This window comes from Stylophora pistillata, chromosome 2 (genome assembly GCF_964205215.1).
Source record: "Stylophora pistillata chromosome 2, jaStyPist1.2, whole genome shotgun sequence".
Lineage (NCBI taxonomy): Eukaryota > Metazoa > Cnidaria > Anthozoa > Scleractinia > Pocilloporidae > Stylophora > Stylophora pistillata.
Window position 1 is genome coordinate 49,879,376 of NC_142520.1, and position 11,818 is coordinate 49,891,193.

The 11,818-nt window shown below is 37.8% G+C and overlaps 1 protein-coding gene across 2 annotated transcripts; it reads right to left on the bottom strand.

Moving 5' to 3' along the window:
• Positions 1-914: 914 nt before the first annotated feature.
• LOC148740097 (uncharacterized) lies at positions 915-5,827 on the bottom strand. 2 transcript variants are annotated; one of them, XM_088748142.1, is made up of 5 exons: positions 5,592-5,827; positions 3,989-4,269; positions 3,596-3,710; positions 3,295-3,417; positions 915-2,308 (listed from the first exon to the last, which is right to left on the bottom strand). In XM_088748142.1, exons 1-5 carry the CDS (start codon positions 5,692-5,694, stop codon positions 1,680-1,682), a joined length of 1,251 nt encoding a protein of 416 aa, XP_088604268.1. In that variant the 5' UTR covers positions 5,695-5,827; the 3' UTR covers positions 915-1,679. The 2 variants fall into 2 exon arrangements, with proteins under 2 accessions (XP_088604268.1, XP_088604267.1); XM_088748141.1 differs by having other exon boundaries at positions 3,989-4,290.
• Between the last annotated feature and the right edge of the window lie 5,991 nt (positions 5,828-11,818).

Genomic DNA, 11,818 nt, shown 5'->3' on the forward strand with positions numbered 1-11,818 from the left:
AACTTCTTTAAGAGCCCCTTTAATACTGAGATAACCATTTTTCTAATCTCTCTACTTCAAGCGATTTCTATTTCTAAATCTTTGCACTCTCAAGCTTTTTGGATGAAAAGTATTCCCATCTCAGGGTATAGCCACACCAATAAAAGAACATTGATCATCTTTTCTGTTTGTAATGACAATGCATGGGCAGCTTTATCTTATTTTACGACTTTCAAGATGGGCCTATCTTAAAGGATGGTTATGTATTGTTTTCCTCGATTGTAACCAATCGTGTGATGGTCTCGCCTTCCCTGTATTTTTTTCTTGGCGAAATTTAAGCCGTGTTTTCCCACGGAAGGAAATATTCGTTCAACATTCCGCGGTCGTTTTTTAACCAGCTTTTTCATCGGATAACGCGCAGACGGCGTCTTGAATATTACATGCCGCGATAAGGGATCAGCAAGGAAAAACAATGAGCGTTGTTTGTTTTATTCGCAGACAGCTGCGTCGGAGAATATGTTGAAGCTTTTGAATCACTTTTTTCATTGGTAAGCGAGAGAATTTTGATCGTCATAGGATCAAACCGTGGAACTAAAGCGGTATTTGCTGAGTTGAATTAATCCTCTTCGCCAGGTTAATAATGTGTAATAATAGTTTCCTTCCGACTGGTTTTTATTTTCAATGGCTGCCCATCATTTTTACATAATATCACAACACGACGGCATATGCTCGCTCTACGAATTTTCCTCTTGGTTGGAAAGGCGTGATTTGCGTTAAGCATTTTGTCGACCATTGAGTTTTACCAAGTCCTTCCATATACGTATACAACCCCTCTACTATGGGACAAAAATTTTCAAAGATAAAATTCAAGTATACCTCCCCTCACCGAAATTTGCGCGCTTGAGAAACAAAACAAAACAAAAGAAACAAGCAGATCAGTTGAAACGACTTACTAAGTTTAATTCTTGAGATCTTGTTTTGAAATTAACTAAGCTTGATTCCTGTAGTGACAATGGGTGGCTGTACCGTATTTGAATGAAGAAATATTTACATTCTCTCATGCTATATTATGATCACAGACGGCTTGAATCTTGCGTCTTCATCGACTGAATTGTGTAAGTTAGCATTGTTATACACTTCACATCTCCTTGAAAAGATGAGTCTGGGTCAGATTTCATATGATTCATTCTCCTAAAAAGTGACTTTTTCGAATACTTTTAGTGGCTATTTGTAGCCAGCGAAGATCTTAAAATGGCGAGATCCTAGCAGTAGGGCTTGGATCATATATGAGATCAAGTTATTTTAGCTTAGTACGAGACTATAACATATAAATAGAAATATTACAAAATAACATTTGTATTTATATGCCATTTATTAACAATCGTCAATGAATACGTACTTCACATCTTCTTGAAGAGATGAGTTGTGAGTCCGACTTAAATCAATTACGCTGGATGTTGTTTTCATATAGAAATTCTAATAGCAATTAAATTGTTGCAAGTGAGGATCTAAGAATGTTTAAGGATCTTAGCGTAGCAGCTGGGGTGGATATCAAGTCATTTTATGTTGCTACGAGAGGGGGAAGATGCGCTCAGTATTACTGATCATTTTAAAATTCTTATTTGACTTGGATCACAAGTCATCCTCAACAAAGTTCTTCATTTCTAAACTAAGTTTGAGAAATGAAGACCTGATTATTTTTAACGGATCCATAAGTTCAAAGAGTAGGACTGGGATGGTGTGTTTCCTTTTAGAGCATCAAATCCAAAGTCATATTCAGTATCAGGGCTTCCGCTGTCATCAAAAGAGGCTCTGTTGGCTTCTGTGATTCCAATTCCATGATCAGCTCGCGCACAGCTACTTCCTCCTCCCCCAATCATCATCACTGATCCATCACCAGTATCCCAGTCACACCAGAAGCCGATCTTGTCTGCACTTTGGATGTGCCCACTGCACTTAGCCTGTTGAAACCCATCTGTTGAGTTGTACAGTCCTCCATATTGAACCGTACAGTTTCCAAGACACTGATCACTGGCCCAAACTGCGCCATTCCTAAAGTCGCCGTAACTTGTGATTTTGGATCGAAATGTTTGTCCACCCAAACAGTTACCTGTGGTCTGTAACAGAGGAGTGTGACTGGGGTCGTCACTGCGCGTGATCTTTACTTCTTTCCCGCTGACCGACCAAAAGGCTGTTGAGATCATATCGTTGTTCACGGAAGGGTTCTTTGTCGCTCCAATAGCAGCTTTCTGGTCATACCACCAGTTACCATCGTCACGCATCCAATTCTTGCCATCGCTGTTTGAGAATCGAGCGATAAGAGTCCAGCCTGCAAAGATAGTACATTTCTCATCTTTTCTGTTTTTCGTGACATTGTATGGACAGTTTTATGAAAGGAGAGTTATTTGTTCTTTCTATAGCTTGTAACGAATTGTGCAATGATCTCGCCTTTCTTCTGTTTTTCTTGGGGTTAGCAGTAGAAAATTAACCGTTAAATTGTTTTCTGATGACCAAAATGAGAAAGTATTAATTATAAATCGTAGATAGATCAAGATTTTTAACCGTAAGCCGTAGAGCAAAAATGTGTGAGGCACTTTTTCTGTTTTATCGTCTGATATCCATCGCCAGAAAGTTGAAAAAATGGTTGCTTTGATTTAACATGGAATCACTCTAATAAATCTTGTGGATTGATGTTTGAGTAACAACATTTTTTTTACACCATAATCATCAAGAGGCGAAAAAAAAAAAGAAAAAAAATAGAATTCAAACTCATCTCAGCGGTGAGAACTTGTAATGAGGGATTTTCTAATGCAGTGGCGGATCCAGGGGGAGGGTCTGGGGGGTGCGGACCCCCCCATCAGACCTGACGCTTACAACTTTGAGACTGAAACTCTTACATCCGCAGGATCGTATATCACTTTTTAACTGGCTGATTCTTTTACTAATGAATCCAACGGTAAGCGGCCAAGCAATTATAACGTGCAACCGCGACTGGAGGAAGGGGGTGTGGGGGAGAAGTAATTTGCCTCAAAAGAGTCCAACAGTCCTTTCTGAACCAAAGTTTGGACCCCCCCCCCCCCCCCCAATCAAAAATCCCTGGATCCGCCCCTGTAATGTCTTTGAACTTAGAGGATATTATCATCCCAACGTTCAGGTTCCGTAAGCGAAAATGATATTGGCCTCTTGACAAAGCACTGTTAGTGAAGCAGACATTGGTTTTCAGGTGTTGCAGAGCCTAAATATCAAATAAAACAAAACTTGTAAAGAGGAAATAGTTAGAGCTTGACAAACAGATAAACATCAAATATGGTTTACCTTTACATGTTTTTCCATCCCCAATAAATCCACTTTTACAGGAACAGCTGTAGGAGCCGTAAGTGTTATGGCAGTCTGCATTAACCTCACAAGGCCGAGTGGAAGAACTGCACTCGTCAATATCTGAAGGAAAAATGAAATTAACCTTTGGGTAAATTAACAGGAGAATTTGGAAATATACGGTAACAGCAGGATAACGGCAAACAATTAAGATTTGGGGCAGTCTCCTGTTGTGGAAGAGAATTATACCATCAGTTAAGTTTGAAGCAGTCTTGTAAATGTGAACTTAATTGTGTCTTACCTGTTTCACAATGTTCCCCAGTGTATCCTCTCGTGCAAACACACACGTAACTGTTCTTCTCGTACTGTGGAGCGCATTTCCCATGGTTCTGACAAGGCCAACTGATACATGGAGACTAAAGAAAACATATAGCAATGAGAAATAAACGCGGGTGATGTGGCATAAGCTCGACAGTCAAAATAAATCTTATTATGAGCCATCTTTCCAAATAAAGTCAGTATCCTTTAGTTGACCTTCCCCGCTAATACCCAAAATCCATAATTAGTCTTTCGCTCAAATAACCCCTCTCCTTATTTCTGCAACCAACCCCACTCCATACGCATTCAACTGCGTGTAATTCATATCCTCTTCCTTTCAAAAAAATAGAGTGAACAGTTTTCATTTGCAACTTACTGCGATACTATAGTGATGGTGACTCTGACTGGGGATTAGCTTGTCTGAGTTGTTGTAGATATCCGATGGAAGCAATTCACACAGAATTTTGCCATTGATATCATAAAATGCAGCCAGGTTAAAAGAGAAACATGAAGGGATATTGACACAAGCAAATCCACATTCGCTGCCTTCAACAACATGGTCCAAACCAATAGTAGTGATGTTGAGGAAGAAAGACTTGTGACGCTCAAAGTTGGCATAAACCATTTTTTCATCTGTGCCTCGGCTAAGAGGTTTACCTTCAACCAGTACATCAACGACTTTTGTTTCCAGAAATGAAAAAAAGAAATGAAAAAATTTATTGCAAGTTTCCACTCATGCCCAATATATCATCAGAATTCTAAAACACGTGTTAGAAAAACTCTTATCACTAGTACTAGGAAACAACTCCTTGAATTTTTGGGAAGTCTTAATTATAAGACCATTTGAAGTTGTATGCTACCATCATCCCCATGTGGCCGAAATCTGATCAGTTCCCTTGCTCTTGAATTAAGCAGTTTTATAGCAAACTGTGAGTAATTTGCCAGACTGTAAAATGATATGATAAAATCATTAATTCTAAGGGCTTTTTGTATATTTGGCATAACAGATCACATATCAACTGACAACCTGTCGTAAATGTAAATATACCCGGGCTGCAAGTTGTCTATCAGTTCAGACAGCAATAAACAGGGAGTCCACTCTCAATGACAACTTTATTATTGATTAGTTAGTGAGAGAGATATATTTTTTTTAAATTTTTTTTCCAAAGTTTTTCAAGATTTCAAATTAAATAAGTTATATCTCAAAAAAACAAACTAATTTCACTACACCAAAATTTGCGTTTCTCTGTTGTCTTGTAAACTGACAACGTCCAAAATCTGACGTGCTTTCGAAAATGAACCAGTTAGTGTTCGCAATTTCTACTTAGAAAAGATATTGTTTCGAATCTTCATGATGAGAACTTGTCAGTGACAACAGTTCAGCAAAAGGAATGAAACAATGAAACAATTTCATCGTCGTGAATAACTTAACTTTATAAGTGTTCTTAAATACTCCTCACTTTATTTTTAGTAGAAGCTTATTTCCTTCCTACCTTCTGTCCCTTTGTTAGGACGAAACAGTTGTAAAACTTTAAGAACATGCAACTTTTGAAACAGATGAATGAATAATTGAAATTTTCACCTTATACTCCTCCACCTCTTTTTTCCTTTTCTTTTTTCCTCTTTTATTTTACTATTATTCGGTGAAACACTTTCTTTATAATTGCTCTTTCTATAAGGGGATAAAACATATCGTATGGTAGTCCCATATATTGTGATAAAAAGTTAATGTGTGTCTTAGTAATAATTTTGAACGCTTCAAACAAGACACAGGCCTGGATTTTTTCCCCTATTCCGAGAAGAAGATGATCTTCACTGCATTCGATTCTGGAATAGTTGAAAGAGAATCCCGTGGTGATACAAAGAGCCAAGAAAAGAAGAAAAAAAAATTAATATACTTTACGTGAAATGTTTGAATGCTATACCAGCAAAATATTGAGTTTATGATACAACTTTGGAGAGAATGATAATTAAATCACCTTTGCCTGCTACAGCCCAGCCAAGTAACCATTCCACTAAAAGCACAGACGCAAAACTAAACGGAAGCAGCGAAAAAATGGAGCTTTTCCTTTTAAAATACATCACGGCATACGACTGAAATATCTCTTATGTTGACAGACTATTGGTGCTCGGACTGTTTTAGTTAGTTGCACGACTGAACATCGCGGTGTGGGTCCTAACTCAACGACCATTAGAAGATAACTTCCCTTGTTCGTTTCTGCAAAGCAAAGCAGTAAATATTTAATGCTAATTGGCTTAATTAAGTTCTGTGATTGACAACGCTGCTTGCCCCATGCAACGGCACACCTAAATACTTAACTATGACGGGCCTTAAGATAAAATCACATTACGCTTATGTGGTAACTCGCTTAGGATAGATCAGTTATCGATAACAAACCCACGTTCATTATGAATTTATAAAGATGATTCTTCGGCATTTTGGTTTTTTCAAAGAAACATGATTTAGATACACTTAAGAACATCTGTGAGGCAGTCAAATCTCTACTTTCTCTTCTTTCAAATAACCTCTTCTAAATGTTGTTGACGAAAAATCGATTACATGCAATCGTTACTTTCTAAAATGTTTCTCGCTTTACAGTGATATTGATGGAATAAGGAAAGGTGTTCTCCTTAAAACATTAAAAACAAGCCCAGTTATTAGCAGGTTATGATATATAGACGTAGCATTTGTGCGTTTTCTTGTTTACATCTGAAGTTTTAATTGATTAACGATTCACGTAGTAATGGGTATTTGGAAGGGAAAATAAGGAATGAAAATAAGGAAATAAGGTGATCAGGGACTTATAATTAGTAGCCTCGAGGAAAAGTTGTATATTTTATTATTATTTCAGTAAATTGCATGAAGTGCGAATGTCTCTTTATAAAATAAACAGATAAGAGGCAGTAATGGACCAGCAGGTATCAATTTAGCAGGTGAAATTTAAACATGGATTGCAGAGTTTACTTTTCCTGTATTGAAAATGCAAGAGTTTCCTTTGACTCAGTTTGAATTTCCTGTCTTGTCCACTTATTTTCGTGGTCTATTGTCAGTCCATAAGCCTTTGGGCGTGGGTAATGATTCGATTTAGCGCCCCCTTTCAGAACACGCCCCTCAGCGATACTACACAATATAACGTCTAATAAGATATATATATATATATATATATATATATATATATATATATATTATGAGGGGAAAAAAGGACGTAACTACATTTCCCGACAAGCCTGTTTCGTGAATCGCTTCACTCTTCAGGGGTTTATATATATATATATATATATATATTTTGGATCATTATGAAAATTTTTATCTATCCTCCCTTTTTAGTGATTTCTTTTCTTTTTTTCTTTCCTATTACTGAGTAATAAACAAAACAAGAGGTCGCTTAGAGCGAAGAGTCAGCTTTCGGCGGCGGTATTTTTCTAGAAGGATGCGGGGATTTGTCTCTCTTAAATGCTGTTTTATGGCATCATTAAACATGAAAAAGCTTTAAAGTACTCAACTCAGACGTCAACCATATGGCTTGTAGACGTAAATTTCGTAAATTTTCGTAAAATAACTGAGTCACTTTTTGTTCATTGCTGGGTGGAATTTCGAAATGTGCAAATTAAGTTGACTGGCTGAACTAGAAGTTCACCGTAACCACAACATATTTTTATATTTCTATAATATTCTACCCCACTTAAGCTAGTCTGAATAAAAACATCATGAAAGAAGAAATGAGAATTTCGCGCTATGCCGAGAATAAAAGCTTGTATATTTACGGTCATGACGGCAAAGGCAAAGCAGGTGTCAAACGGAAAAATAGTTTTCAATGTAAGAAACCGTTAAAAAGAAAAACTCATATGACTTGTTCTCACAAAGGATCCATCTAAATATGCGAAACAAAAATAATACCTCAAACAGGAGTTTTGTGGAAAGACGAGTAATTCAATTTCTGCCATTTTTGATGATAGGCGCTGTCAAAAACGAGCCTTTGAGTGCTGAGGCGATTTTCGCTTGGGAAAAAACATATTACAATATTTGGAAAACCCATGGTGGTTTCAATTTTTTTTTAGACTAAGACAGATTCATGGGCAACTTTTGAAAGAAATCGGTTATTTTTTACCCGAAAAGCATCAGACCGCTTTTAAAGAAACTGCCCAAATAGTAGGTAAACATATGGAGCCACCAGTAAAATTCTATCAACAAAACTGTGTCCTTTTTTTGCAATTTTTATTTCTCAGCTTCGCCATTGTGTCTACGTTTTAGGTCCCTAATGCACCGCAGAGTGAAACTCCACGCCTACTCATTTAACATTAATTATTCATTGGTTACAAGCGGAGGCCCATACCACGAAAAGTATTGCAATGATGTAAGCGCATGTGTGAACTTCTCAAGTAACAACATTTAATGCGCATGTGTGAACTTCTCAAGTAACAACATTTAATCAATGAATCTCATTTAAAGTGTTAAACACCAAAGGAAAAGACTACTTTCTACAAACTGTTCGAGACCATGATGCATAATTGCTGTTCTCACCGTGAAGTAACATGCATTGCTTCATGCCCTACAGGAGAACAACGATCTGCGTGGGTTGATCGGCTAGATCGGAAATTTTTTGCAAGAGCTATTATTAAATGATATTTGGTTCTTTTAGCATGTAAATTATTTATTATACAGCTTGATAGTCCATGCTACTCAGAATAGATCAGTTATCAATAACAACTCCCGCTTATTATTTTTAAAGATGATTCTTTGGCATTAAGGTTTTCTTTCCAAGAAATATATAGATGCAATTAAAAACATCTTTGAGGCAGTCAGTTCTATAGTTTCCCTTCTTTCAAATAGCCAGTTTTCGAGGTTGTTGTTAATTAGTAGCCTTGAGAAAAGGTTGTATTTTCATTCTCTCAGTAAACTGCATGAAGTGAGATCGTCCCTTCATAAAGCAAACGAATTAGGGGCAGTAATGAACCAGCACGAATCAATCTAGCAAGTGAAATGTAAACCTTATTGCATTGTTAACTTTTCTGGTGTTTAAATTGAATGATCATGGGTGTCCTTCGACGTAGTTCGAATTTCCTGTTTTGTACACTTATTTTTGTGGTCTAATGTTAGTCCATATAAGACACAAATTCCTCGCCCTAGTAGACAAGCACTTTCCCAAAGATCACAAGCTCAGAAAAATCTTTAACCGAAACACCATCAAAATCAGTTACAGCTGCATGAACAACACGAAACAGATAATCGACAACCATAACAAACGCATCCTAACAGCATCTATACAGTCTGATGACACCGCCGCCACCGCCACCGCCACTACCATTGATAACAACAAGACATGCAACTGCCGACAAAAGAACACATGCCCGCTCGACGGAAACTGCCTGCAACCATCAGTAATCTACCAAGCCTCCATTACACGCAAAGACAACAACACCACAGAAACGTACATCGGACTCACAGAGAATGACTTCAAAACAAGATACAGAAACCACACCGCATCATTCCGCCACGCTAAACACAGAAACTCTACCGAACTCAGCAAGCACATCTGGACCCTCAAAGACAACAACATCGATCACTTTATTTCCTGGCGCATTCTCTCATCGCACTCACCGTATAACAGCTCAACTAAAAGATGTAACCTCTGCCTCAAAGAAAAATTCCTAATCATCTGCCGGCCCGAACTATCAACACTAAACAAACGTAATGAACTCGTGTCTTCATGCCGCCACAGAAGCAAAGCCCTCCTACGCAACAACTAAACTGTCAATTTCGCGCTGCATAAATTAGACTAGTTAGATCATGCAAATTATATTGTATATAAGCAATGGTAAAGTTTATTCTCATTAAATCCCCTGATGAGTGGGCGACCACGAAACAGGCTTGTAGGGATGAACTTGTAGTTTACTTGTCTTTTTCCTCCCACAATATATACTTCGCTCTACTTTTATGTATTGAGCACTGTTCTACGAAAATCAAGTCACACTTTATATATATTATATATATATATATATATATATATATATATATATGATTAGACTTTTGCTGTGTAGTATCTGATTAGACTTTTGCTGTGTAGTATCGCAGACTATTTTTACGAGGTGTGCCCGGGTATTTTGACGAGCCCGTAAGGCCACAGGCAGCCCAAGCTTACTACTAGAAAAGCGGACGTGACTCTTACAGTGTTGCTCAACGTTTTATAAATATAAAGGTTTGTAGGGGATGTTATCGGTTCGCCTTAAAAGAGAGAAAAAAATGTCTTGTTTTGAAATAAAATGGACTTACCTTATTGCCTTGTTGTTTTCTTTGTTGATTACCAGCGTCTCAGGCCATTTTGAAGCGTTTTCGGCGAGTTAGCGATATTTTGGTGTTCAACTGCTAAGATAAAGACAAGGCCGGAAACCCACTTTAGAAGTGTTCGTCGCCCGAAGCGAATAATTTCAGCAAAAAGGTAACCACTAGTCTCGATTCCTCCAGAAAACCGAAGCAGAGATGTTGCAGTTCCATTTCCATTCACTCGATTCCCAATTCCTCCCACAGATCTTTCACTAGCAATGCTTTTATCTCCAGTTCGAAAGGCTTTCTAATTTCGAATTAGTCTCGTTGAAACGATCGTAGCCCCGTTCGCCGATCGCATAGTATGCCGGGTTACAAAATTAACCCCGGTGAGGGTAGCCAGCGGCCTGCAGTCGACAAACAAACCAGTTAGCTTCCCTGGTCCCTGCAGGCCGCTGGCTACCCTCGCCGGGCTTAGTTTTGTTACCCGACATACTATGCGATCGGCGAACGGAGCCACTATCGTCGCTGAAACGGATCCAGGTTTGTTCGTAGCAGTACAAACGTACAGCCCGGAATCTGTCTAGGAGAAGTCTCGGATTCTTAAAGTGCCGTTGTGAATAGAATATCGACCTCTTGGCAATGCCATGAGAATGCGTTTCCATGTGATGACAGACGACGGTTAACTGAGGGCTTCACAAGTTATTTCTGCCACGGTGCCTTCCTCGAACGGGAAAGAAAAAGATCTGGTACTTTGGTCCATTGTGGCGCAACTGTTAAGATAAGAAAGGGAGGAATCGAAGAGTAAAACAAAATATATTTTTTTCAGACCGTTGAAGTGTTTCACGTAAAGTTCACTTTAAATTTGTTAAATAGTGTTTTTTTTTTCTTTTTCAGAGCATACCTGTAATAATAATAGTAACAGTAACAATTATACCAATAACGATGATAATAATAACATAAAAAAAACAATAGCAAAAACAATAGCTAGAAATCTTAAGCATTTGTTGTTTTGGCCACTCTCGATGCGCTCAAGAAAACTTTCAAAATCCCTGGAGCATATAGATCCCGAAATTACATACATACATACATACATACATACATACATACATACCTACACACATCCCCATCTGGGACTTTTTAGTGAACAATTACATAATTTACATACTTGATACTATACATACAAAACTAGCTAATAACACGTTCAATACAATATAAGTTACTTATAACTTTAAGAATAGAATAGCGCATCGAGAGTGGCCTGCTCCCAGTTGGCTTGTTAGCTCAATTGGTAGAGCGCTGCACTAGTATCGCAGAGGTCAGTGGTTCGAGTCCCGTACAGGCCTGAATTTTTTTCAGGTCTGATTTTCACTATTGCTTAAATAGTGCTTTACTGCGAAGGATCGTGCACCAATAACGATGATAATAATAATATAAAAAAGCAATAGGAAAAACAATAGCTAGAAATCTTAAGCATTTGTTGTTTTGGCCACTCTCGATGCGCTCAAGAAAACTTTCAAAATCCCTGGAGCATATAGATCCCGAAATTACATACATACATACATACATACATACATACATACATACATACATACATACCTACACATATCCCCATCTGGGACTTTTTAGTGAACAATTATATGATTTACATACTTGATACTATACATACAAAACTAACTAATAACACGTTAAATACAATATAAGTTACTTATAACTTTAAGAATAGAATAGCGCATCAAGAGTGGCCTACTCCCAGTTGGCTTGTTAGCTCAATTGGCAGAGCGCTGCACTAGTATCGCAGAGGTCAGTGGTTCGAGTCCCGTACAGGCCTGAATTTTTTTCAGGTCTGATTTTCACTATTGCTTAAATAGTGCTTTACTGCGAAGGATCGTGCACATATACGTTTCATAACCGCAGTTCATATATATGTATTTCATATGTTTG

Bases quoted from the DNA above. Each gene is read 5' to 3' on its own strand.
- LOC148740097 (XM_088748141.1), bottom strand. From the start codon at position 5,694: ATGTATTTTAAAAGGAAAAGCTCCATTTTTTCGCTGCTTCCGTTTAGT. The intron at 3,418-3,595 runs GTAAGACACAAT...TTTTTCCTTCAG, and splicing joins TGGGGAACATTGTGAAACAG to ATATTGACGAGTGCAGTTCT. The intron at 2,309-3,294 runs GTAAACCATATT...CTATCTTTGCAG, and splicing joins GGATGGAAAAACATGTAAAG to GCTGGACTCTTATCGCTCGA.